Source organism: Trematomus bernacchii, unplaced genomic scaffold (genome assembly GCF_902827165.1).
Source record: "Trematomus bernacchii unplaced genomic scaffold, fTreBer1.1, whole genome shotgun sequence".
NCBI classification, from domain to species: Eukaryota; Metazoa; Chordata; class Actinopteri; order Perciformes; family Nototheniidae; genus Trematomus; species Trematomus bernacchii.
This window is the reverse complement of record NW_022987618.1, coordinates 123,888-150,000: the sequence shown is the minus strand read 5'-3', so window position 1 is coordinate 150,000 and position 26,113 is coordinate 123,888. Positions and strand designations below refer to the sequence as shown.

The 26,113-nt window shown below is 43.8% G+C and overlaps 1 protein-coding gene across 1 annotated transcript in view; it reads right to left on the bottom strand.

The window, feature by feature from the left end:
- Positions 1-5,665: 5,665 nt before the first annotated feature.
- The window catches only part of LOC117484223 (protocadherin-9-like), a gene marked incomplete at its 5' end in the record, with an annotated part of 121,733 nt that continues 101,285 nt past the window's right edge, over positions 5,666-26,113 (bottom strand). The window contains one exon of the mRNA XM_034132687.1: positions 5,666-7,241. Coding sequence (XP_033988578.1) covers positions 6,817-7,241 — 425 coding nt within the window. The remainder of the gene's footprint in view (positions 7,242-26,113) is intronic.

Genomic DNA, 26,113 nt, shown 5'->3' with positions numbered 1-26,113 from the left:
TGATGGGTTAGTAGACTAAAAGCTTTAGGAATCCAAAGTACAACATATAATAAGTACCCTGTATCAAGATTGATGCAAAACAAGTGACATTTGACCTTTTTAGAGAGGTTTAGCCAAAACCACCCCACCTCTGAGGTGATTTGGGTGAAAATGTTTTTTTTTCCATATCTCTGGCCCCCCTTGCTCGATTTTGATCGTTGACACCTCTTTCTGACCGTTAGAGCCAATAGAATCGAAGGGGGAGGCCCCCACATACACACACGTTGTAAAGAGAAAAGGTGGGGGCTTCGCGTGTAGAAATCGAAAGCATATTGGATTAATGTCTCCTTCTGGAATTTATAAACGAAAAAGCAGTTGTATTGCTTATGGATTATCAGAAATAATTTCAAAGAAGGCACAGACACATAGGATGAACCTATGGATTAACTGCAGCATCGTTTTTTTATCGTTTTAATGCCATTGAAGACCAGTTTTGACCAAGGTAAGCCATGTTAGCGTTTCTAGCTACTTAGCTCCACATGTTATGATGTACGCTTTGGTTTATAGCGTCGCAAATGTTTATCACTGAGTGTTGAGGAGGGCACCACTAGATTCTGTGTCTCCAGGACACCAACAACGAGGGGTTGGCTGTGCATCTAGGATAAGTAATAAGGGAGTTATTGTGAGTTTAAGTGCCGCTTTACGTTACATGTTTTCGCTCGTGGCTAATTCAGAGGCTGAGAGCTAGCATTGTGGGTTTTTTTGAGAAAAAAAAATTAAAAAGATCAGTTAGCTGAGTTTCTTCCCGTTACATGGATATAAAACATTCATAGTTTATTAAATATTAAGATTCCTTAGACGTTGTTTCCTGCAAATGACGCGTTTATCCGCCCGGTACCGGGGGGGGCCGTGCGTAACAGGTTACATGTTGATGAAGAAGAGACATGAAGAAGAGGGGACACATGTTGATGAAGAAGAGACATGAAGAAGAGGGGACACATGTTGATGAAGAAGAGACATGAGGAAGAGGGGACACATGTTGATGTAGAAGAGACATGAAGAAGAGGGGACACATGTTGATGAAGAAGAGACATGAAGAAGAGGGGACACATGTTGATGAAGAAGAGACATGAAGAAGAGGGGACACATGTTGATGTAGAAGAGACATGAAGAAGAGGGGACACATGTTGATGAAGAAGAGACATGAAGAAGAGGGGACACATGTTGATGTAGAAGAGACATGAAGAAGAGGGGACACATGTTGATGAAGAAGAGACATGAAGAAGAGGGGACACATGTTGATGAAGAAGAGACATGAAGAAGAGGGGACACATGTTGATGTAGAAGAGACATGAAGAAGAGGGGACACATGTTGATGAAGAAGAGACATGAAGAAGAGGGGACACATGTTGATGAAGAAGAGACATGAAGAAGAGGGGACACATGTTGATGTAGAAGAGACATGAAGAAGAGGGGACACATGTTGATGAAGAAGAGACATGAAGAAGAGGGGACACATGTTGATGAAGAAGAGACATGAAGAAGTGCATTTTGCACAATAGGTGACCTTTAAGAGCATTCCATCTGTAGTCTTGTACCAGCATCTGATCCAGACCCTAAGGTTAGAACACAGACTGATACTAATGCCAAATATAAAAACATTCCTCCACGTTACACACGGGGGAAGTTACCTCCCTGATTTCTCACTTGTTAGACTTCAGGACTCAGTGTGAGACTGTGAGACTTGTTAGGGAGATTTTGTTCTGCTCCGTCTCTCACTGTGCGTTTCCCTTTCCTCCACCCAGCCTCAGCTCGTGTGTCATCACTGCAGGAGAAACCCTCCCATTACCCATTAACACGGGGCTCACAATGAAGGCACTTCCTAGCGCTTTTACGGGTGCAAATGATCGGCGGTAATGTGCAGAGCCTCGGGTTGTAATCATGGTTTCTGTGGCGGGTGTTAGTGGACTGAAGCATGTTCAGGTGTTATTCATTCTGCAGCTCCACCACCCCCCCGCTAACAGGTTTAATAAATACTTCTGCTAAATGCCAAATTGCTTGGCCTCACACTGAGGAGGTACAGAGGTGGGAACTAACGAGAGGCAACGCTGACCAGAGAGATCTTCCTTCAGGCTCCAAAACACAGCAGGGAAGCGTACTTTAGTTTCCACAAACACACACTCTCACACACTCTCACACACACTCTCACACACTCTCACACACTCTCTCACACTCTCTCACACACTCTCACACACTCTCTCACACACTCACACACTCTCACACACTCTCACACACTCTCACACACTCTCACACACCACAGCTGTGCACAGGTGGACGGAGACTCACTGCTGAAACCACAACAGACAGTTTAACAGCTCTTTTGTGTATTTACCTATTAAGTCTTTGTGTTCTAGCAATTGTTATGTGATGATGTGATGATGTGATTATGTGTTTTAAGGGTTAGGGTTGTTTCAACGATAGTGATGAGAAGCCTTCTTGCAGGATCTTAAGTAAGATATCTCAACGATTGGATGTGGAAAGTCATGTTCTCCAGAGGGTGAAGCCTGACATTTCTTCTAGCCGAGTTATTCTTATAATAACTCAAACTCAAATGTGACTTTGGTTTGATCGTCTACCAGGTTCAGTTTCTCCAAAACAAATTGGAGAAAATCCAAACTCATAATTATGCGAATCTTTGAATAACAATAAATGTGATAATTCATGTTCCTCAAAGGATTAAAATACAAAATGTTGGGCTGATGCTCCTGCCTCTAGCACACATTTCTAAACTGAAGTCAGCAGCTTGCTGAGACATATTGACTTATCATTTGGTCCTTCACCAGGTTCAGTATCTGCATGAAAACGGGGCAGATTGTAGTTACATTAACTGTGAATATTCACGTTTCCCAGAGGACGAAAAGACCCTGATCTTTCTTAATTTGACGCTTCGGCTTTCACTCAAATACCCAGAGGAAATCATCAGCATGCCTGCGGACATCTCTGCTCCTCAGAGGATAAACCCTTTTGAATTAAATGACCTCTAAACCAATCAGCTTGCACACCATTACATTATGTTCCACTCATTTCCAGGCTCTAAGAAATCCTTTGCATTGTAGTTTATAATTGATTCATTGTTAATTGATAAGTCACCACTGCACAGTAACTTTTTCAACCCGAAGAACATGCAGGTTAGGGTGATTCAAAAATGTAAAAGAAAACAACATGTTCACATTGATGAAGAAAGAGACAATTATTCGCTTGACCTCAAAACGTACACAAGATGGATCAAACAAAGAAACTGGCCAATTCACTTTTTCTTAATAGACTATTTTTAATTTCATCTCCACAACGATCACTCAGCCTAAAGACATAGCTATATAAAAACTTTTAAACGTCCCACATGTGAAAGTTTGTTTGACATATTTTTACAAGGTACTCATACTGTAGGTGGAAAAAGTTGAAATATTGATAAATGAAGGATATTTTTTTACAGAGAAAACCAAAATACATGTTTCTATGTGACTTTTTTTTTTGGATAGCTTTCCGTGACAATAAAGTTAACCTTCACACACATGTTTGGTTTTGCTTTCATGGTATACTACTGACAAGAGCATTAATAATACAATATGTACTCAGCTTTGACCGGCTATGAATGGTTTGATATCGGTGCGCATGAATTCGACCCTTCTTTAACCCTAATTGATCCGAGTAGTAAAGTTGTAGAGCGTTTAAAATAAAGAGTCTTGTGTTTGTAACTCGGCACCGTCGGTGATGCTCAGGAGTCGAGGGTCCTGCAGTGGGAGGTTCCTCTGTACATGTTTCAGTCCATCAATCTGAAGTGACATGAAGCTCTGCAGACGGTCCACGCTCACAGCCACAGCAGGTCCCTCTGTCACTGTTCGTAGTATGTACAGCTCTGTACACTGAACAAAGACCTCTTCACAGCAAAAAGAAAACATTAACAGACCTGAAAAAAACTGCAACTCCGGAGGTTTTGGAAAACAGCTGCGTTCCTACAAACGTCTTATGTTGACGACAAGCTGTTCCTGATAAAAACGAGCCTGGTTGATTTGATGCAACACGGCTCGGAAAAATGTATTTCCCGGAGGCTCCGGAGTCGACAGAGAAAAGAAATTTAAAAAATCAAATCAAAGAAATCCAAAAAGATATTCAGGATAGATTACAGAGTATACTTAAGTAGGGTTTACAAACAGTTCTCTCCTTCTCCTCCCCGAAGGTGTTTTTTATTTTTCTGTTTCCAACACAGCAACAAAGCCTAAAGCAACGCACAAAAATCCAACTCAAATACGTGAGTAGCTAAATAGTTTCCCATTAAATTATCACAACGATGTGGCGTAGTTTACATTCCTCAGCAGCAGCAGGCGCCGCGTGTTTTTCTTCGATTGATTTCATTCTATTTTACATTTGATTGGTTTCTAGAGGAGGGTGGAGGAGGCAGTGGGTTGAGGAGAGGCAGTGGGTGGAGGAGAGGCAGTGGGTGGAGGAGGCAGTGGCTGGAGGAGGCAGTGGGTGGAGGAGGCAGTGGGTGGAGGAGAGGCAGTGGGTGGAGGAGAGGCAGTGGGTGGAGGAGGCAGTGGCTGGAGGAGGCAGTGGGTGGAGGAGGCAGTGGGTGGAGGAGGCAGTGGGTGGAGGAGGCAGTGGGTGGAGGAGAGGCAGTGGGTGGAGGAGGCAGTGGGTGGAGGAGGGCGAGGGTGGAGGAGGCAGTGGGTGGAGGAGGGCGAGGGTGGAGGAGGCAGTGGGTGGAGGAGGGCAGTGGGTGGAGGAGGCAGAGGGTGGAGGAGGCAGTGGGTGGAGGAGGCAGAGGGTGGAGGAGGCAGTGGGTGGAGGAGGCAGTGGGTGGAGGAGGGCGAGGGTGGAGGAGGCAGAGGGTGGAGGAGGCAGTGGGTGGAGGAGGCAGTGGGTGGAGGAGGCAGTGGGTAGAGGAGGGCGAGGGTGGAGGAGGCAGTGGGTGGAGGAGGCAGTGGGTGGAGGAGGCAGTGGGTGGAGGAGGCAGTGGGTGGAGGAGGCAGTGGGTGGAGGAGGCAGTGGGTAGAGGAGGGCGAGGGTGGAGGAGGCAGTGGGTGGAGGAGGCAGAGGGTGGTGGGTGGAGGAGGCAGTGGGTGGAGGAGGCAGTGGGTGGAGGAGGCAGAGGGTGGTGGGTGGAGGAGGCAGTGGGTGGAGGAGGCAGAGGGTGGAGGAGGGCGTGGGTGGAGGAGGCAGTGGGTGGAGGAGGCAGAGGGTGGTGGGTGGAGGAGGCAGTGGGTGGAGGAGGCAGAGGGTGGAGGAGGCAGTGGGTGGAGGAGGGCAGAGGGTGGAGGAGGCAGAGGGTGGAGGAGGCAGTGGGTGGAGGAGGCAGAGGGTGGAGGAGGCAGAGGGTGGAGGAGGCAGTGGGTGGAGGAGGGCAAGGGTGGAGGAGGGCAGTGGGTGGAGGAGGCAGTGGGTGGAGGAGGGCGAGGGTGGAGGAGGCAGTGGGTGGAGGAGGCAGGGGGTGGAGGAGGGCGAGGGTGGAGGAGGCAGTGGGTGGAGGAGGCAGTGGGTGGAGGAGGGCGAGGGTGGAGGAGGCAGTGGGTGGAGGAGGCAGAGGGTGGAGGAGGCAGTGGGTGGAGGAGGGCGAGGGTGGAGGAGGCAGTGGGTGGAGGAGGCAGTGGGTGGAGGAGGGCGAGGGTGGAGGAGGCAGTGGGTGGAGGAGGGCGAGGGTGGAGGAGGCAGTGGGTGGAGGAGGGCGAGGGTGGAGGAGGCAGTGGGTGGAGGAGGGCGAGGGTCTAAAGCCTTGTCTGGTGGATGCAGTTATAAAAAGGAAGAAAGGGGCGTTGGTAGTATTTTAGGCACAGGGGGCGAAGGTGAGGGGGCGGGACTTGTGGTTTTTGCGAGCAGCGACGGGGGGGAAATCAGGTGTGTATGTAACCGGTCTGGTTGGACGTCACGTTTATCTCTGCGTTGTGATGTGTAATTGTAAATTGTATTGTTTATTTTTATATATTAATTTACAAAAAAACAACTAATTTGCCACCATGGATAAATGTATATGAGTTCAAGCAGGGGTGTCCAAACTTTTGTCACCGAGGGCAACATACAGAACGGCTGGGCCGCTCACTAGAGGTGTATGGCCTCATAAGTTCAGTTATAAGTTAGCAAAATCAATCACATGTCGGTAAAGGATGCTCGTGAGTGATGGCAGCTCATCCCTTCAAACAGAAGAGTGATTATAATGAGGAGAATATGAAGGGTGTATTTCAAGCTTGTAAATAAGTCATTGGGCTTTTCTCTTATCAACTAAGATATGTTAGAACATGTTTCCAACTTGAATTGACTGAATTTATTTGAAAAGTGGTCTAATATTAACACATGAATTCTACTGTGTGATATATTTAATTTATATTTAAGAAGTACAAGCACACGTTTCATTTGTGGCCCATATTCCATTATACTTTTTGAATTTGCTGAGCGCCGATTCAATGGTCCGCATTTGGCCCCCGGGCCGTAGTTTGGACACCCCTGTGTTAAATATGTTAATTTAATTATTTCGAATTTTGTGTATGCTTCCTGAGTCGGCTTCAGGCCTCGCTTCAGGCCTCGCTTCAGGCCTCGCTTCAGGCCTCGCTTCAGGCCTCGCTTCAGGCCTCGCTTCAGGCCTCGCTTCAGGAGAGGTGTCAATGTAGAAAAGCTGGTGAAGCCATTTCCTGCTGTAGTTATTATATTCTGTTTTGCACAGATAATAAATCCTGTGGTTTTATTTGATCACCCAACACAACGCAGAGATAAATGTGGCGTCCCACCAGACCGGTTACACGTAGGGAGGTGGTTTTCGTGGGATTTTAACGTGGAAATCTTCGCCCCTCACAGGTAGATTTCCCTCTTGGAGGTCTGGCCGGTTGGAGTCGTGGCGGAGTGAAACTCGACCGCCTGGCTCAACGGGATGTCTTCGCGCTCACAGTCTTTTCCGGACGGGTCTCCAGAGTAGGCACTGCTGTAGGGGGTCATGAACCGCATGTTGGCCACTTTGGATCCACCTCCAGAACCTCCAGTACCCGTCCCACGGTCCTCCGTCAGAGGCTTGGGGCTGCCGTTGGCCATCAGCTGCTCCTGCCCCTCCGTTTCCTGGTAAGGCACGAAGGTGGAAACCTTGGAGGGGGCGTTCAGGGACACCTTGCGAGTGGGGGAAGGCTCGCCGCCCGGCATCCAGCAGGAGTCAGAGTGGCCAAACTCGGTGCATTCGTGGGTGCAGTTACCGGTCATCGCCACGTCGGGGAGAGGCCTGAGGTCTGGGAACACAGAGATACAAAGAAAGGATGAGTAACGTGAAAATATAATGATCTTCAAACAGAAAGTAAAACAGACAAGGTGGGAAATGGAGATGAAGTCGGTGTGTTGAGTTCAACCAGGAAGTGGCAACTATTTATTAGTTAACTATACTCTTAGTCATTGTTTGTTACAGTATGTTATCCAGTATGAGTAACGTGGAAGAGACAGAACATAAGATTTACTTTATTGATCTGAATTTGGGACATGTTTATCACAGAAGCATGTTAAAGCAAGGCATTGCACATAATCATAATAATAAATATAAAATAAAACAGATAAAGGGAAAAATGGAGATGAAGTCGTTGTGGTATTTACTGATGGGATATAACCCAATCCTTCCGAAGGAAAATCGACCGAACAGTCGTCCCAAATGTTGTGACACTTTTACAGAACAAGTTTAACGTTAGGTGAAGCGATGCGGAAGAGCTTTAAACCTGAATCCTCTGTCATATCCAGCAGGGGGCGACAAATGGTTGCAGTCACTTATATAGACGTCTACGAGGAAATGACCCGACTTATGTCAGTCAATTATTATAATTAAATACAGCATGATGTTTATTTTGTAAATAATGGTAACACTTGACTGGAGGTTATGCTTTGAGGCGGGGCTAATGTCTGATTGACAGTGTTTGCTAACCAAACGTCTTTTCCAGCATCTGGTTTCTAAAAACAAGATGGCGACGGTCAAAGTGCCAAACTCGAGGCTTCAAACTAATGTTACTCTTTTTCAGGTGTTTAGTGTCAGGAATTGAAAAGCGTTTTCTGTCTTTTATTTGATTGTTTCCCCCCCGCTTTGTGTATATGTGTGTTGTCTCGTGTTTGGATGCTTGTTTGTACTTTGATTGTGTTTTCTGGGGGCAATTTCCTTTGAGATAATAAAGTGAACTGTACTGTTTTTCAGAAACCTGGTAGACGGGTAAACATTTGTATTTCAGTGTGTAAAGACCTCTGTAAATGTTGTTGTTCCTAACATCCGACATACCTGCCAGTCCAGCTGCCTGGCAGGAGCTGGTGATAATGATTAATACTGACTAGTATGTGTGAACCCACCTGGCAATAAACCCGTCTCTGATTCTGATCCCTTCATCCACACACAGCTCTCCATTAGAAGGAAATTAATTAAAGCTCAGTGCGTATTTTTAAAGTCACTAATAGTTCGCAAAATGCCAGGAACGTTTGCTTAATTTGTCGCTGAAAGACGGAAACACATCTCAAACGCGTGGTGCTGAGCGTGAAAGAGGATCAGCTGATTTAAAGAACACGGTAAAGCGGTAATTATGTGACACAAACAGCCAATTAAGGCAAAGATAACACTGCAGCTGTATTTTCATTAACACAACCAAACATGACGGAAACAGAGGATTCCACATTTGTCTATTTTCTAATATCAATAGATTTCTTCTGATTCCTCCCTTTCTCCCCTTTCTTTTTACCTTTAATGCCGGCGCCCTGGAGACAGACAGAAACCGACAGACAAAGAGACGCGGGGGTGAGTTCGCATTTAAAGAATCACAGCTTTGAAAAGCAGAAGGTCAGAGATGGAAGCAGAAATATCAATGCGTATGCAGAAAGTAACCTTTCCTCTGTGCGTGACATTAGATCATTCGTTGATACCCGAGGCTGGGGGCTTATGGAAGGTGGGTGCCGGGTCCTCGTGAGGAATGCCGCTTATTTCCCAAAATGCCCTCTGCTTCGTGCATCATTTAAATTCATTGCCTCCTTTTTCTCCAGCTAAAGTCGGCTTCCCTGTCTGTTTGCGGAGTTGATGTGAACAGTTTAATCCCGGGGAGTGCTGAGTAGCGGCGACCCCCCCCCCCCCCCCCCCCCCCACCCACACATTCTCACGGCCGCCGCTGGATTTTAGTTTTTAAGCACTTCCCATGCAAAAAAGCAAGGTGCTTGCAGAAATGTTAAGTCATGTGTGAGTGGCTGCTGAGTTCAGAGCGGCTGTTTAATAAGTGCTTTGCCTCTGAGCGTGGTGTCAGCAGGAGGCTTAGAGAGCGGCACGGCTGAACAATCTGCAAACTAAACTCACCGAGACGACAACAGAAGAGAAAAGACTTGGCAGTCTGTACGACAACTACTGCTGTGACCTCTGACCCCTGACTTTGGGTCTAAATGCCTCTGGATTGGCCACAAGCAGTTCGAGGAGCAAGTTTCTGACAATACATCCAACATGTTCTCAGATCTGTGGACAAGGGAAGTTGGAGTAATGCTGATAAGTAATCCATTTCTCTTTTTGTGACAGCTATTTCAAATTGCTAAGATATTAAATAATATTCTTGGCCAGCTAACCAATCAGAGCAGCACAGGCAGTATGAGAGAAATAAAGAGCTTTTTGAACATTAAAGCATGGAGACATGTAGAGACACTACATACTGATATCATCCTGACAATGAGCATAATATGTCCTCTTAAACTCCCTTTTGTATTTTTAAATAACCTTATATCATATTGTGAATCCAGTTTCCTGTACTTTCCTGATTGCAGTAGATTTGTCCTAAGCGAATAAAGGCATCAACCAATCAGGAAACAGTATGAGTGCAACGACACAGAGGTTCTGGTAATCCTTTCAACCTCAACAAATCGTGATCATTTATCCCATTGATAATCCGAATGAGAGTGCAAACAGCTTCAGTGTGAGACAGAAACTAATATTCTTTTCTTCAGTTCTTTCCCCTTTTGCACGTTTTTTAAATGTTAAGTCGCTGCCGTCAACAAACTACGGTTGCGTTCGAATTGTCAATTTTGCCAAGTGTCAGCCATGATTAGAGCTGTTTGGATTCTCTAGACGATAAGGAAGGAGCTTCAATGCTTCCTTGATCATCTCCTTCAGCTTAGGATACACTGGACAATGCATCCCATTGATAATCAGAATGAGAGTTTAAACAGCTTCAGTTTGAGAACATTGAACAGAAAAGGATGTCCGTCCATTTCTGTGTCCACTGCACCAACATCTTCAAAGCTACTGGTCGGATGTCCCATGAGTTTCGCCTTCTGTGTCCCTTCTTATTATCCCAGACAATGCTCCAGACTGACCTGAGGCCCTCCGGTTCCCCGGGGCCCGAAGAGCTCCAGGCTTCCTGTGTGACAACTGGTCTGTGCTAATTTAATTGAAAATGTGTCTGGGATTACTAAAGCACAATATTAACAAATAGGCGTACACACAGCCCTAGTTTCCGAGCCAATGAGCACATCTATCAGACCATGCTTCTCCTCTCATGCCATCAGCAGTTATAAAGCCTCCGGTAAACACCTCAATCAGAGGAAATGTACTTTGAAAGGGCTTTGGAATCCATCTAAAGCGTAGAAATGGTGTCACATCAACCCTCTCACGTGAGTGTCAGTCCTCTTTGTGCTGAGTTCATTCACAGATGTTCCTCCCGCAACACTCCCCACTCTGTCTGTTTGTGTTTTGTCACTTATACTGTACGAGCTCTCTGACACTAAAGCGCCTTCCTCAGGGGAGCCGTCTCGAGCAGGTTATGTTTACGAGAACACGAGGAGATAAACATGGAGCTCACCTTCTGTTCAGTCTCTCCTGCACGACCTGATCTAAACGATGCTTCAGCTCAACCTGTCTGCTTCACGCCTCATCTACTCTGAAAGCATGCAAGTTATGTCTCAATATGTCGCGTATGCAAACTCAAACGCATGCATATAAACAATGTAAGAAAAAAGTATGTATTTTGACTTTTTCCACCTTTTTCTCAAACTAGTTTTCTATAGTTCTTTCCACCTTTGCATGTTTTCTAAGTGGCATTACGCTGCGGTCAACAAACTAGGGATGCGGTTGAATTGTCTGGTTCATGCCTCATTTCTACTGAAAGCATGCAAGTTATGTCACAAATATGTCGCAAATGCACAACTAGAACAGTGCAAACATGATACATGAGGAAATGCATATACACAATGCAAGAAAAAAGTATGTTTTGGGACTTTTTCCACTTTTTCTCACACTAGCTTTCTATACTTCTTTCCACTTTTTCAGTTGTATTACGCTGCGGTCAACAAACAAGAGTTGAGGTCGAATTGTCAATTTCAGTCAGGAAGGTTCCTAATGGAGTGAAATAAACTCAAAGTCTCAAAGTGTCAGCCTCTATAAGAACTGTTTGGATAAGAAAGGAGCTTCAAGGCTACCATTATCATCTCCCTTAGCTCAGGATACACTGGACCATCCTTTGTCCCACAATACCTTGTAGTCATGTACAGCGACCTTGGGTCCCGTGAAAGGCGCTTTATAAATTCCATTTATTATTATTATTATTATTATTAGTCACAATATTTACTGTGAGGAAAACATTCGGGAAACGAGCAATCTTGACCAACAAATGCAGATCATGTAAGTTAAGCTGCTTTAAAGGGGACCTATCATGCAAAATGCACTTTTGCACGTCTTTTCTACATGAATATGTGTCCCCGGTGTTCCAGGGAACTCACCAAGTGTCAGAAAACACAACCCTCTCTATTTTCCTCCATACCCAAATCTCTAAAAAAGGGGCTGCAACGGATCTGATAAAAACTGATCCAGATTTGAACACTGTCCTGACGTCAGGACGGTGGCGCTACGGCTATTGGGCCAACTCCACCAATCAGGAGGAGACAGCCACGGCCATTGCCGTTCGGAAGCGCTGGAGACGCTGTAGTACATATGCCAGGCCTGTAGGTGGCGCTGTTCTCACTGAATCAGCCCTTGCAAAAACAGAGCTAACATTTTTCAAATTGAGCAAAATGAGGCATGGCTAAAATGCATGATCTGTTTGGTATTTTGAAAAAAAAAAAGTATAAATATGCCTTATATAGGTATGGTCCTACACTATATTATTCAAATAGAGCATGATAGGTCCCCTTTAAGGGAAGATCAACAGCAACCTAGAAGTTCAAAGTTTCCTCCACGGCAACATTCCACCGATCAGAAGAAAAACCAACCAACAAAGCAACGAGGACTCGGAATACAAGTGAATACAAAAGGTTTCTGCTATAAAACCAAACATGTCCTTTGATAAACTAGAGGTAAAAAAGACGTGTTAACTAAAGCAGGAGGTGTGGTTTCATGACAGAAGATTGATCAAGACGAACACAGATTTGTTAAGTGTGTAGCATGTCTGTATTTAACTTGAAAAACAAAGGGCTGACTTCTGGAAGAGTCCTCAATATGCTCTTGACATTTGACTCGACGGTTTAAAAAAACAGAATGGGGGGTTGACTGGAGCTCGACCCTGCTCACAGCCATTTGTAGCTTAATCAGAGGATTTAGTGCTAAGCTGACGGGGGTCGTGTTCGTCCTAATTAAGAACAAGAACTAATTGGCTCTGGTTTGAGATGAGGCTAATTAGCGAGCGTGACGAGGGGGAAGAGTTTGGGCGGTTAGGGTGGGTTGTGGCCGGCATGTAAGATCAATAACGAATTCGGCTAATAAGGTCTTCCTGTGGTGGTGACATGACCGCCGCCTCCACTCACCTCCAGCCCTGAGCTTCATCAAAGCAGATATACGAGATGATCAGATGCTGATGAAGCGGCTTTTTACTGCCACGGACTCTCATTAGTGACTGAAGCACAGCGTGATGTAAAAACGTTGTCACCTCAAGAACAAAATACAGACATTGATGTATTGTTTCGTAAGATCTAATTGTATGTAAACGCAGAGCATATCTTTTCCTTTGAGCGCAGCATCATTGGAGGAGTTGACCTCTATGTAGGTAGCAACATCGCTTCATTAACCACGGTTAAGAAGAACCCCTTTTGCTGCTTTCACATATGTCAAATCCCCATATACCAAAGACCATTACCAAAGGTGGTTTTAATATTTCACAGATAAAGACGTTTGACTCATTCGATTTAAGAGCTGTTTTAGAGGCAACCTCTTAATTGGATGAGCTGACAAGAATCCTGCAAGATCATTAGCTTTCATTAAGTCAAACTATTGGAAGTGTTTCTTTGTATTTTGGACAAGTTGCATGGTCTTAATGATGCTATGTTTGTTGTAGCACTGCATTTAGTATCACCTTCTTATCGGTGCTTTAACAACCCATACCAATGGTGAGTGAAGAACAAAGGCAAGAACCCTGACCTAGCATCCATGTAGCCGCAAGAATGACGTCCATATTCCACAATTACTTCCAATGTTCTACCAATATTGATATTGTTAAAGCTGGCTGCTATTTCACTGCCGAGCACACTGTTTAATCATTTTATAACCGACTTCTACGTCCCTCATTTTGATATGTTCACATACTTGTGATAATGCTGCCACTTGTTTTTATACCATTTGATTTTCATGTTATCAATGCCTGCTTCTTTATTTCATTTGTTTGGGTTTTAATTGTACTCTTTTATTTGGCCTTTTCATCTGCAATTGATTTTATGATGTAGGTGTCCATGATGTTGGACACATAGAGTCTTCTGATTCTGACACAATGCAAACCTTTGAAGACTTTTACATTCCCGAGAAGATAATGAAGGTGCTGGGATTGGGATGTAGGACTGAAATGTAAGACATTGGACTTTCCTTAATCTTTACCAACTGTTTGAGTTGCCAAACCCTAACCCTAACCCAAACCCTAACCCTAACCCTAACCTAACCCTAACCCAAACCCTAACCCAAACCCTAACCCTAACCCTAACCCAAACCCTAACCCTAACCCAAACCCAAACCCAAACCCAAACCCTAACCCAAACCCTAACCCAAACCCCTAACCCTACCCTAACCCTAACCCTAGCCTAACCCTACCCTAACCCTAACCCTAGCCCTAACCCTAGCCCTAACCCTAACGTAACCCTAACCCTACCCTAACCCTAGTATAGCTAAATCAACAGTGTGTTTAGTGGTTTTCTGTGTTGTTTCATGAACCAGAGAGGGTTTCAGAAGCAGCAACAGTAGCATTGGTTTCTCATCAGTATTTAAGGGAAGTTTTCAAAGTTCTAGGGTAACCCCTGGAGGAGGAAATGCTATCTCTGCAGCTCTGAAGCGTCCTCTCGGCGAGGCGCTGTCTGAGGGCCGTAACGCTGAATTCAAGGTTGCCTCTATTAGTCAGGGCTATTTAAAATGGAGTAGCCCTCCTGAGTTTTTCCCCCCTGTAGCCCTTATCTGCACTCCTGAGTTCCAGTTAACCCCGGGGACCCTCGCTCGCCCTCACTGCCTCTCTCTCTGCATAATACACTCCGCTACCTTGGTCACCATTTTCCGGTCAAACTAATTAGATTTCAGAGTCCCCGGTCGGGAATATGTCAGTGGAATGAAATGGAAATAATTTCCAGATGAGTGTCTGACATTTTACGCTGTCGACAAGAGTAAAGAGCCCAGTCATATTGGCTCTCTCCTCCTCGTCTTCCTCCTTCCTCTTTTCTGCTCTATCACTTTAGTCGCAGAGATATGCTAAACCCCTCGTGCCTCGCCTCTCTCTCCGCTCAGTCCGGGTGATAAATGGAAGCGAATGTACACAAAAGAGAGCTTCTCTCTATTCTGCTTTTGCTTGAAGTGTTAATGTGTTTAATTACTTTGAAGTGTGTGTGTGTGTGTGTGTGTGTGTGTGTGTGTGTGTGTGTGTGTGTGTGTGTGTGTGTGTGTGTGTGTGTGTGTGTGTGTGTGTGTGTGTGTGTGTGTGTGTGTTGCAGTTAAAGCTACAGCACGAAAACCTTCAATTAATGCCTTTTCTCTGCAGATGACAATGGCTCCAATTTATCTCATAGGAACAATAGAGGAGTGAGAGGAGGTGCGCTCAAAGACATTCAGGAGAAGCTGAAGACGTGCCGCTGCTTCCCCCGCTGCAATCAGTGGAGACGCCAGCAACCCACACACACCACGATACTGTCCTTTAAAAACATGTTGGGGACCAAGAGGACACTTTGTACCCTCTTCAAGCTAAACACACAATAACTTTCATTGGATAACACATTGTGAGTGGCTAAAAGAACTCTCTTAATGTCTTACCTATAGGGTTAGGGTTAGCCTTTGCTATTACGTTTAAGCATGTTGCCCTGTCCAGAAAAAATAAGCTATTCAATGGATGTAGTGGTTTAGGAATGAGTCCTAAACCTTGACATGAGTCAGCATTTTAGCACTTCTTGTTCCCTCGTCTTGATGTCAATGGTTTTTTAAATGTTTTTTTGGTTAGAAGCCTGAAATAAAGTCTGTGGTTAACACAAGCTGGAGAGATTTTAAACGTTTGTTCTTATACGTGCTAACAAGTGTCTAAATGAGACGACTAAACGTCATCACGGCTAACATTAGCCGCCTTTAGCTTAGCGGTGGTGACGTGAAGTCATGTGACCGTGCTGTAGTTCCTTTATAGCCCAACATTAGCCACCTTTAGCTTAGCGGTGGTGACGTGAAGTCATGTGACCGTGCTGTAGTTCCTTTATAGCCCAACATTAGCCACCTTTAGCTTAGCGGTGGTGACGTGAAGTCATGTGACCGTGCTGTAGTTCCTTTATAGCCCAACATTAGCCACCTTTAGCTTAGCGGTGGTGACGTGAAGTCATGTGACCGTGCTGTAGTTCCTTTATAGCCCAACATTAGCCACCTTTAGCTTAGCGGAGGTGACGTGAAGTCATGTGACCGTGCTGTAGTTCCTTCATAGCCCAACATTAGCCACCTTTAGCTTAGCGGTGGTGACGTGAAGTCATGTGACCGTGCTGTAGTTCCTTTATAGCCCAACATTAGCCACCTTTAGCTTAGCGGTGGTGACGTGAAGTCATGTGACCGTGCTGTAGTTCCTTTATAGCCCAACATTAGCCACCTTTAGCTTAGCGGTGGTGACGTGAAGTCATGTGACCGTGCTGTAGTTCCTTTATAGCCCAACATTAGCCGCCTTTAGCTTAGCGGTGGTGACGTGAAGTCATGTGACCGTGCTGTAGTTCCTTTATAGCCCAACATTAGCCACCTTTAGCTTAGCGGTGGTGACGTGAAGTCATGTGACCGTGCTGTAGTTCCTTTATAGCCCAACATTAGCCGCCTTTAGCTTAGCGGTGGTGACGTGAAGTCATGTGACCGTGCTGTAGTTCCTTTATAGCCCAACATTAGCCACCTTTAGCTTAGCGGTGGTGACGTGAAGTCATGTGATCGTGCTGTAGTTCCTTTATAGCCTAACATTAGCCTCCTTTAGCTTAGCGGTGGTGAAGTGAAGTCATGTGACCGTGCTGTAGTTCCTTTATAGCCTAACGTTAGCTTTTTATGTCAGAAATGATAAAGTGGTGTAAATATGTGGAGATTATCCTGCTGAGCAAATTGTGTAAGTATCATACATGTTTGTTCTTTCTGTAATAATCCCAAATCCAATGGAAAAATCACATTGGATGTGGAGAGAGGGAGATGCTAACCTCCCCATGTTTTTACAGTATATGATTGCATGGAGCTGCAACTATCCCCAGCTCCCTGCAGAATATCATCACGACGGCAGAGCCTGATATTTCCAGCGTAATATGATTTCCTGTATATGTAGTTTTGATTTATCCCTGAAATAACACCAGTGTTGTTGTTTTTACTGAACTGTGAAAACTCACCGCTGTAAACCTGGGTCTGTATTCATGGGCACACACAACCTCAGTACAAATCCTTAGTGCAGTAATGAGCACACACACACACACACACACACACACACACACACACACACACACACACACACACACACACACACACACACACACACACACACACACACACACACACACACACACACACAGGTTCCCAGTGATGCTGGTTTGTCAGTGTGCTGTACTTTCTTTGAAATATAGTGAAATTGGTAAAGATAATGACAATGGATTCTTTTTTTCTCAATGATCTCCTTGTATTTGTATGTAGTGTCTCTACTTTAAAGAGTCCTCTCCTGCTGATGTTCAGGTGTATATCAGCATGTACTGTCTCTACTTTAAAGAGTCCTCTCCTGCTGATGTTCAGGTGTATATCAGTATGTAGTGTCTCTACTTTAAAGAGTCCTCTCCTGCTGATGTTCAGGTGTATATCAGCATGTAGTGTCTCTACTTTAAAGAGTCCTCTCCTGCTGATGTTCAGGTGTATATCAGCATGTAGTGTCTCTACTTTAAAGAGTCCTCTCCTGCTGATGTTCAGGTGTATATCAGTATGTAGTGTCTCTACTTTAAAGAGTCCTCTCCTGCTGATGTTCAGGTGTATATCAGTATGTAGTGTCTCTACTTTAAAGTGTCCTCTCCTGCTGATGTTCAGGTGTATATCAGTATGTAGTGTCTCTACTTTAAAGAGTCCTCTCCTGCTGATGTTCAGGTGTATATCAGTATGTAGTGTCTCTACTTTAAAGAGTCCTCTCCTGCTGATGTTCAGGTGTATATCAGTATGTAGTGTCTCTACTTTAAAGAGTCCTCTCCTGCTGATGTTCAGGTGTATATCAGTATGTAGTGTCTCTACTTTAAAGAGTCCTCTCCTGCTGATGTTCAGGTGTATATCAGTATGTAGTGTCTCTACTTAAAGAGTGCTCTCCTGCTGATGTTCAGGTGTATATCAGTATGTAGTGTCTCTACTTTAAAGAGTCCTCTCCTGCTGATGTTCAGGTGTATATCAGCATGTAGTGTCTCTACTTTAAGAGTCCTCTCCTGCTGATGTTCAGGTGTATATCAGTATGTAGTGTCTCTACTTTAAAGAGTCCTCTCCTGCTGATGTTCAGGTGTATATCAGTATGTAGTGTCTCTACTTTAAAGAGTCCTCTCCTGTTGATGTTCAGGTGTATATCAGTATGTAGTGTCTCTACTTTAAAGAGTCCTCTCCTGCTGATGTTCAGGTGTATATCAGTATGTAGTGTCTCTACTTTAAGAGTGCGCTCCTGCTGATGTTCAGGTGTATATCAGTATGTAGTGTCTCTACTTTAAAGAGTCCTCTCCTGCTGATGTTCAGGTGTATATCAGCATGTAGTGTCTCTACTTTAAAGAGTCCTCTCCTGCTGATGTTCAGGTGTATATCAGTATGTAGTGTCTCTACTTTAAGAGTCCTCTCCTGCTGATGTTCAGGTGTATATCAGTATGTAGTGTCTCTACTTTAAAGAGTCCTCTCCTGTTGATGTTCAGGTGTATATCAGTATGTAGTGTCTCTACTTTAAAGAGTCCTCTCCTGCTGATGTTCAGGTGTATATCAGTATGTAGTGTCTCTACTTTAAAGAGTCCTCTCCTGCTGATGTTTCAGGTGTATATCAGTATGTAGTGTCTCTACTTTAAAGAGTCCTCTCCTGCTGATGTTCAGGTGTATATCAGTATGTAGTGTCTCTACTTTAAAGAGTCCTCTCCTGCTGATGTTCAGGTGTATATCAGTATGTAGTGTCTCTACTTTAAAGAGTCCTCTCCTGCTGATGTTCAGGTGTATATCAGTATGTAGTGTCTCTACTTTAAAGAGTGCTCTACTGCTGATGTTCAGGTGTATATCAGTATGTAGTGTCTCTACTTTAAAGAGTCCTCTCCTGCTGATGTTCAGGTGTATATCAGCATGTAGTGTCTCTACTTTAAAGAGTCCTCTCCTGCTGATGTTCAGGTGTATATCAGTATGTAGTGTCTCTACTTTAAAGAGTCCTCTCCTGCTGATGTTCAGGTGTATATCAGTATGTAGTGTCTCTACTTTAAAGAGTCCTCTCCTGTTGATGTTCAGGTGTATATCAGTATGTAGTGTCTCTACTTTAAAGAGTCCTCTCCTGCTGATGTTCAGGTGTATATCAGTATGTAGTGTCTCTACTTTAAAGAGTCCTCTCCTGCTGATGTTCAGGTGTATATCAGTATGTAGTGTCTCTACTTTAAAGAGTCCTCTCCTGCTGATGTTCAGGTGTATATCAGTATGTAGTGTCTCTACTTTAAAGAGTCCTCTCCTGCTGATGTTCAGGTGTATATCAGTATGTAGTGTCTCTACTTTAAAGAGTGCTCTCCTGCTGATGTTCAGGTGTATATCAGTATGTAGTGTCTCTACTTTAAAGAGTCCTCTCCTGCTGATGTTCAGGTGTATATCAGCATGTAGTGTCTCTACTTTAAAGAGTCCTCTCCTGCTGATGTTCAGGTGTATATCAGTATGTAGTGTCTCTACTTTAAAGAGTCCTCTCCTGCTGATGTTCAGGTGTATATCAGTATGTAGTGTCTCTACTTTAAAGAGTCCTCTCCTGTTGATGTTCAGGTGTATATCAGTATGTAGTGTCTCTACTTTAAAGAGTCCTCTCCTGCTGATGTTCAGGTGTATATCAGTATGTCAGGGTTCCTGCAGGTTTCGCCAACTCAAATTTAAGACTTTTTAAGACCTTTTTAAGACCACTTCGAATAGAATTTAAGACCTATTTCACGGCAAGAAAGTATGAAGGAAAATTGCTATGAAAGAAGAAATACGTCCCATAATTACTTACAAATCAAATGTATTCATGTTCAACATAAGAACAATGACTGAACATAACAGCATAACAGTACAGAACTGTGTTAGCCAAAAAGTGTGTATGTGTCTCTGTGTGTGTGTGTTAGGGCTGTGCAATTAATCGTATTTTAATCGCAATTACGATTTTGGCCTGCCACAATTACAAAAACAACATAATCGAAAAAAACTATTATTTAGCTTTGCTAGGTTGTGACAGTGCAACATATTTGATCTCATTAATTTTAGTCTAATTTATTTTTATTTATCATATTTATATATGTTTAGTAGCTTGTGGAAGTGCGCTCCAAAATATTTGTTGATCTTGTTTATTGGTATTTATTATTTTGATATTATTTATTTAAATATATAATTTATTTAATTAATTTTTGTATTGGTTTTTCAGTTGAATTATACGTTCAGGGTAATCAACAGTTAAAAAGATACTGTTCAAATTATTATTTGTTTTAAAGTTCAATAAATGGATGTTTTCAAAGTCAATGAATAATGTTATTTAATAATCGTGATATCAATTATTGACCCAAATAATCGTGATTATGATTTTTGCCATAATCGAGCAGTGTGTGTGTGTGTGTGTGTGTGTGTGTGTGTGTGTGTGTGTGTGTGTGTGTGTGTGTGTGTGTGTGTGTGTGTGTGTGTGTGTGTGTGTGTGTGTGTGTGTGTGTGTGTGTGTGTGAGAGAGAGAGTGAGTAACAAGAGCTATATTCAGAGCTCTGCTGCCTTGGCTACAATCTTTCATCGTTGCTGTTGTATGATTGGTGTTTAACTACGGTATTTAGCGTATACACTACAGCACCTCCGCTTTTAGGGTTGACGTAGACCCAAACGTCGCCCAGAGGTCCAACGGTGTTGTTGCGGGAGCTGCTGGACTAGCTAACGCTGCACTAGCTAACGCTACATTAGCCAAACAAACGCTAATTTCTTTTGCAAAAGGTGCAGCGGGCTTCAAACCCGTTCCCCTCCCCTGGTTTCAACCAAGCACTAAATTCGATGTTTTCCAACCAAATACGGTTGAACTTACACTTCCCCATATTTATTTGTAAGTAGATTCGAAGAGACATGAGTTTCTGACTGCCGCTAGCTGAAGCTTGGTTGCTAGGTTACTAGCTGGGTGTTCTCCGTTAAGGGGCCGGGGGAAACAAAGTTAGTGATTACTGGTTCCATGTTGATTTATTTCAATACAAATTGTTGGGGGGAACTGAAAGGCTATTACCGTACAGGTTACTTTGCAGCCCGGACATTTCCCCCAAAACACATTTTAGACGCGATCGCAACACAGAAGTACCTTTCAAATCCCATCATTTTTAAAGACCTTCTAAATCATATTTAAGACCTTTCTTATTTTTTTGGTCATATTTAAGACCTTTTTAAGGCCTTCAATTCAGATGATCAAATTTAAGACTTTTTAAGACCCCGCGGGAACCCTGGTATGTAGTGTCTCTACTTTAAAGAGTCCTCTCCTGCTGATGTTCAGGTGTATATTAGTATGTAGTGTCTCTACTTTAAAGAGTCCTCTCCTGCTGATGTTCAGGTGTATATCAGATGTAGTGTCTCTACTTTAAAGAGTCCTCTCCTGCTGATGTTCAGGTGTATATCAGTATGTAGTGTCTCTACTTTAAAGAGTCCTCTCCTGCTGATGTTCAGGTGTATATCAGTATGTAGATCTCTCTACTTTAAAGAGTCCTCTCCTGCTGATGTTCAGGTGTATATCAGTATGTAGTGTCTCTACTTTAAAGAGTCCTCTCCTGCTGATGTTCAGGTGTATATCAGTATGTAGTGTCTCTACTTTAAAGAGTCCTCTCCTGCTGATGTTCAGGTGTATATCAGTATGTAGTGTCTTATTGTTCTCATACTGTCTGTGCTGCAGCACCTCTTTTCACCCTCTGTCTGAAACCAGAGCCCAGTCTGCTCTCATTGGTTAGCTGGCCGGCTCTGTTGTGATTGGTCAACCGCTTAGAGATGTCCCGCCCCATAGCCTATCACGTACAATGTGTTTGCGAGCTAGCCAATAGAAGCGTGAGTGTTACTATTTTCAGGAACTTATGGATTGTAGCCGTTGCAGACCATTTACATGCACTAAAACCAATAGAACACATTACAGTAAAAGGGAAAACCCCAAAAAGCAGAATCGGGACTCTTTAAAGAAACACAACTCATCATGTTTGTGATGTGCTTTCAGTCTTGATGCTAAGCTGAGCTAATCACAACCAGCACAAAGACATGAGATGTATTTCAAAGTACAATTGTTTTCTTCACTTAATATAAGCAGAAGCGTTGTGTGTCCTCCGCTCTTCACAAGAGGACCGCTCACTGTAATGATTGGCGTCTTCTTGCAGCAGAAATACAACTTTTTGTTGATCATATGTCTCCCCCCCCCCCCCCCCCCTCTCGTCTCTGACCCCCCAGTCTGGCTCCGTGGAAACCTTGCCGGCTCTAATTAAACTTTGGGCAGATTAGAACTTTGCCTTGTCAGTCTTTATTCATGCTTAAACAAGTTATTACTTTTTGAGAAATTAAATTAGCCGGCAATTAATTAATCGACACAGAGCTGGGAAAGAGGACGATAGGGGGAGGGAGGTGAGGGGGAGATGAAAGTGGAGGAGAGGAAGACAGGAAAGAGGAGGGGGAGAGGAGTCGGGGTTTGGCAGAAAATGAAGGAAACGGAGACAGATTTAAAAAAGGAGAATTACAGATATTTAAATGTCATCTGTTCTTTCGCTAATTAGCAAGAGAGAGAGCGATGAAGATGAAAATCGTTCTTCCAAACATCAACATTTGATGCTTTCTGAAGTCTGTACTACCCTCCTCTTCCTCCACCTTCTTCCTCCCGCCTCATGCAGAGGAGTTATTGAACATACAAGCACTCCTCCCCTTCTCCTCGTTTCTGAAATCCAGAATAATTTAACCTCAGACTTTGTTCTGAATTTATAAAATAAAGAAAATAGGACGATAAATGACGTTTGTAGCGATTTAGACAAAAATAATTGACATTGTTATTTCTTTAAATCATCATTGTTCAACTTAAAGGGGACCTATCATGCAAAATGCACTTTTGTACGTCTTTTCTACATGAATATGTGTCCCCGGTGTTCCAGGGAACTCACCAAGTGTCAGAAAACACAACCCTCTCTATTTTCCTCCATACCCAAATCTCTAAAAAAGGGGCTGCAACGGATCTGATAAAAACTGATCCAGATTTGAACACTGTCCTGACGTCAGGACGGTGGCGCTACGGCTATTGGGCCAACTCCACCAATCAGGAGGAGACAGCCACGGACATTGCCGTTCCAAAGCGCTGGAGACGCTGTAGTACATATGCCAGGCCTGTAGGTGGTGCTGTTCTCACTGAATCAGCCCTTGCTAAAACAGGGGTAAAAAATGTCAAATTGAGCGAAATGAGGCATGGCTAAAATGCATGATCTGTTTGGTATTTTGAAAAAAAAAAAGTATAAATATGCCTTATATAGGTATGGTCCTACACTATATTATTCAAATATAGCATGATAGGTCCCCTTTAACATATGATTTCTTTGTGTTTTGTTTTTGTAAAAATTGGTTCCAAAGTAGCGTATTATAGTTTCTTTACAAGTTTCAAATATAACAGTAATTAAAAAGTAGCAAAACATATTTTCTCCACCTTAAGAAGACCATGTATTGTGTACCAGGTTTTGTTAGTCATTGAAGCGTTCTCACATTCTCCATGTTTTACACGGCTGAATTATGCAATCAAATGCAAATATACTACATATTTTTGCCATGAATTTACACACATTTCCCCAAGTGTTATTCATGCATTGGTAACTTTAGGATGTCCACTCATTAAATTCAAGTAGTAAGTGAAAACAGAAAGACATGCTGTGAGTCTGTTGTTTCATCAGACGCTGATGCAACGCCACCGCCGGCTTCAACTCTAACTCTGACTGTTTACAACCACTTCCTGTAAACAAGCCAGCGCTTCCTGCCGTGCCGCTGTCCGCAAGGTCTCTGATAATTAATGTGCACCGTGCTACACCATCAGAAGAAGCATTGTATTTGAAGCTTTCAGCATCGTATCCGAGCTTCGAGAACTAATGTTTTTATTCGTAGCGTTTTGTGTTTGCGGCGGCTGAGAATGAACCAAAGCAAGTGCCTGAAGCTATATCAAGAACAATAACACAGCGGCTTCTCCTGGACATTAATATTTGAACGTGTGTGTGTGTGTGTGTGTGTGTGTGTGTGTGTGTGTGTGTGTGTGTGTGTGTGTGTGTGTGTGTGAGAGGTCATCACAGATGCTGAGGAACATAGTGTTTGCTTTGAATGCACAGCCTGACCTGGATACAGAGATCCTGGCAGCACGCGTGCATCTGTTTAAAAAGGAAATCCACGCTCTGATTTCTCTGCAGACTTAATCTCACTTTGGGGTATTGTTCATGCAGGAGGTCTCCGCACTGTAACCGGCAACCGTGGGACTTTCATATCTGATTAGTTAGGCTCATTTTTTTGTCTTGTTTTCCGAGATGAATGGCCAGGTAGTCGGCCAGCGATTGTATTAGATTCTCATTTCAAGACACGTTTATGGTAATGTACACGGAGCCTTGTTGCCAGGTTTAACTGCACACTAGATTTACTCTGAGAAGTCTCACTGACTCCAAACACACAATCTGGGGCCGTTAGAGATTCTTCAAATGAAGGCTTAACTTGCTCCTGTTTTCTCTCACAGTTTTATTTTGTGAAATTAAGAGATTTCCTGATAGGAGGAGATAATGAGCTTCTTGTTGTGCCATGAATATCATATTCTTACATGTCCAGCGTGGTCACCTGAGAGTCTTATTTCATCTTTATATAGGCAACTATATTTACCTTAGTGTCCATGTAACGCTTGGCCTCAACAAGTCCATTTTTTCCCCCAAAAATGTCCACAGTGCCATACTGTATAACATCACTGATTTCTGGTGAAAATACCCTAAAATACTGGGATCATCCTACAACATGTTATATCTGTTTGAAGTGTAAAACGCAAACAAACCCTAGGTCGTTAGAATAACATTTAAACATTCATTTGTTTAAACATTCATCCACCCTTTGCTCAATCCAAGGGCTACTGAACAGTTGTTGACTTCATTTCAAGATCTCCAAGTTTTTGCTGTTCCATTATTGTCTTATTCCAAATACATGTCCCACTGTGAGAACCCTAATTTTAACCCTCCTAAACTAACCGTTTCTGTCTCATTGGACCCGAGAATACATTTTTTCTACTGTTTCTTCAAGACTCTGCTTCTTCTTCCAAGACGTCAATATTTGTGAATCTGACAAACATCCAACAACAAGGACGCCTCGTGTTCCTCCGTTACGGTAAAACTGTAAAATGTGATCACATCTGATAGGAGTGACGGACAAAACAAGTGTAATGAGCCTCAGACGGCTTTTTAAAGAAAACAAATGTGTCCTTTAATGTTCCCGTGGAGATGGAGCGATGTGAGTCGTTGTGAGTCTCGCTGTCGGATCGGACTTACACACCTGTCCATGTTGTTTTCCATGCATCACACAATCAGCAGTGTTGTAGGTTTAAAGAGTTCCTGTTTACGCCTGTCTCTTGAAGTTAACTCACACACTGACGCATCAAACGGGAAGCTGAGACAGTCAAACAAACTGCCTGACCCCCCCCCCCCCCAACAATCAGTCAATACGACTGTAAATAACATCAACCCATCGGAAAAAATGAAAAATATAAAATTGGAGATCAGATCAGAAAAAGCTCGAATTAGCGGCGAGGTGAAATACATCTGCTCAGTGAACGAAATGCCAAGCAGTCAATTATTAATAGTCCAGAGGAAAAGAGAGTGCACACACACACACACACACACACACACACACACACACACACACACACACACACACACACACACACACACACACACACACACACACACACACACACACACACACACACACACACACACACACACACACACACACACACACACACACACACACACAGTCGTACTTATACCCCTGTGGAATCGGCCTACTATGAAGGAAAAATTCAATTATCCTACAAAAGTGAATAAATTTGCAGCATCGCAGCCCGTGGCTGTAGCCGCTCCTGCCATTTCCCAAGATGCATTTGGGGATCATATGAAAAGGGGGTTGGTGGGGGGGGGGGCACATGGAGAGGGGGGCACATGGAGAGGGGGGTGGGGGTGAAGGCTTATTAATGGGACATTGCAATCTCTTAAGTCTGTCACAGTGGAAACACACTCAGAGCTGCTCCTTGAGATTGAGCTGTGTGTGTGTGTGTGTGTGTGTGTGTGTGTGTGTGTGTGTGTGTGTGTGTGTGCATGTGCGTGTGCGTGCGTGTGCGTGTGCGTGCGTGCGTGTGGTGTGCGTGTGTGTGTGTGTGTGTGTGTGTGTGTGTGTGTGCATGTGCGTGTGCGTGTGCGTGCGTGTGCGTGTGCGTGCGTGCGTGTGTGTGTGCGTGTGTGTGTGTGTGTG